Genomic DNA, 2,115 nt, shown 5'->3' with positions numbered 1-2,115 from the left:
GTTCTGATCAACCTGTTTTATCTACAATAAATAATAAAGTTTAAGTTTTGTTTTAGTTTAGAAGCTGTAGAACCTAAGGATGGGCTGAAAGTTAAAAAAAGAGAAAGACAGTAAATGCAAAATGTTAAGATTTTATTTACAAAGTCCTTTTTGTATGTTTTTGAGTATTTAACTTACAAAAAGTAACAAAAAACAAAACAAAACAAAAGAAAAAGAAAAGAAAAACAACCTGATCTGATAGTTTCAGGTGTGGAGGAACATCTGGATCTCTGCTCAAAYGCTTTGAGGAGACAAAAACAAAACTAAAACAAAAACAACGCTCTGAAAAACATAATTCTTTAAAAAAAGCTCTGCTGGCAAAACAAAACAAAACAAAGAGTTTAGCCCTGAGCGCTCGGCCGCGGGGACGGGACGATAAAAAGAGGCGATTTATACAAAATAAATTCTGTCGGAATTTATTCACATTTTCTAGTTTTCTTAAAAAAGCTTCGCCACTTAACGGACTTTTCTCTGGACCACAGACTGAAACTGAAGAAACACTGAGCTAACGATGGAAAAATTAAAGTTTCTGTCTGGTTTTTAACTTTATTTTTTAATCCAATTATCACTTTTAAACATTGATTTATTTACTTTAAAAAGAAACTATGAAGTTGTTTGTGCTGAAATAAAAACAGAATTTCATGTTTCTGTCTGAACGAGTGGTGAAAACATTTGATCTGAAATGTGATTTTTTAAAATGTTTTTCAACATTTTATTCCTGAGTTTATAAAAATGTGTTGAAAAAGAAAAAGAAACGATGATGATGATGATGATTAGACGTAAATAAATAAAAATCCGATCGAGTGGAAAAAAGAAGAAAAGATGATGAAAGTTGTTTTTGGTTTGTGGCGGGAAGCTGATGTCAGAAACGAGACGGAGTCCAGGAGGAGCTGAGGGGGAGGCAGAGGGGCTTCATTCATCTTCATCATCCTCATCGTCAGGCTCCCTCTTCCTCTTCTCTCCTTTAGCCGGAGGCGAATCCTCGTCTGCAGAGAAACACTTAAACTTTAATAACTTTTTGATTTAGAAACATTTAAAGTCTTAAAATCTAAAATAAAAGACGGGAGCTACAGAACTCACCGTCCTCCTCCTCGTCTTCCTCCTCTTCGTCGCCCTCACTGTCCACCTCTCCGTTCAGCCCTGCGTCCTGCAGGAATGAAGACCAGCAGCTTTTTAACAACAAACTAAAAGATAAATTAAACCTTTGTGGTTTTTCAGTCTGACCTCATCATCACCGCTCTCGTCATCTTCATCTTCGTCCTCTTCAGCCACCACGTCTTCTTCATCCTCCTCTTCCTCCTCCTCGAAGTCCTCAGACTCTCCTTCTTTGAAATCGAATCATTTCAGTTTAAAAAAAAACATTTAAAACATTGAAAACGTTTCCCCGAGTCAGCGTCTCACTGACCTTCGTCGTCCTCTTCGTCGAGGCACTCGCCCTCTCCGTCAGAGTCGGACGCCTCGCAGTCGTCCACGTCGTAGCCGTCCAGGTAGGTGAGCTGGGGGAGGAGCCTAAAGATGGAGTCTCTGTAGTCGCCCAGGTTGGTCACCTCACAGTTGAACAGGTCCAGACTCTTCAGCTGAGGCAACTTTTTCTGAAACAAGGACCAGACCTGAGCTGAGCACACCTGTGCAGGTGAGGACTAAACAGAAACAAACAGTTATTTACATTGAACTCTGCTTGTTTACACAAACACAGGTGCCAACCTGGAGCCCACCGATCGTCTCGGAGCATTTGTCGTGGTGTGTGCTCGTTACTGGCAGTTTGTGCGCCAATTTATCATCAAATAAAACAAAAATAATAAAAAATATAGTTTTTATCTTTAAMCTTCAAAGTACTCATACAAACCTACTTATTTCTAGATGGAGTAAGTAACAGGGTTCAACCGTATCGTGTGTAATTAATCGTCAGGAAWACAATCTATTTTTTGGCACTTTGACGATTAAAACGATTAACGCCACCAGGCAGAGTGACTGCAGGTTTCCCCGGTCGGTTCACTTTAAAGACTTTTTTTTAAAATGTTCTCTAATTTATTTATCGTAACTGTTTTTACTTGGTGTATCAACAATAAAAAAATT

The 2,115-nt window shown here is 38.6% G+C and overlaps 1 protein-coding gene across 1 annotated transcript; it reads right to left on the bottom strand.

Annotated features, from left to right (window-relative positions):
- Nucleotides 1-811: 811 nt before the first annotated feature.
- Nucleotides 812-1,631, bottom strand: LOC106536265 (acidic leucine-rich nuclear phosphoprotein 32 family member B; the record flags this gene model as incomplete). The annotated part of the gene is given in 4 exon segments (XM_014033471.1): nucleotides 812-1,025; nucleotides 1,120-1,186; nucleotides 1,264-1,364; nucleotides 1,445-1,631. Coding segments are annotated over 4 exon segments (429 nt in total), but the record flags the coding sequence as incomplete, so codon positions are not given.
- Between the last annotated feature and the right edge of the window lie 484 nt (nucleotides 1,632-2,115).

This window comes from Austrofundulus limnaeus, unplaced genomic scaffold, assembly GCF_001266775.1.
Source record: "Austrofundulus limnaeus strain Quisiro unplaced genomic scaffold, Austrofundulus_limnaeus-1.0 Scaffold1750, whole genome shotgun sequence".
Taxonomy (NCBI): Eukaryota; Metazoa; Chordata; class Actinopteri; order Cyprinodontiformes; family Rivulidae; genus Austrofundulus; species Austrofundulus limnaeus.
The sequence above is the reverse complement of the archived record's forward strand: the minus strand, read 5'-3'. Positions and strand labels throughout refer to the sequence as shown.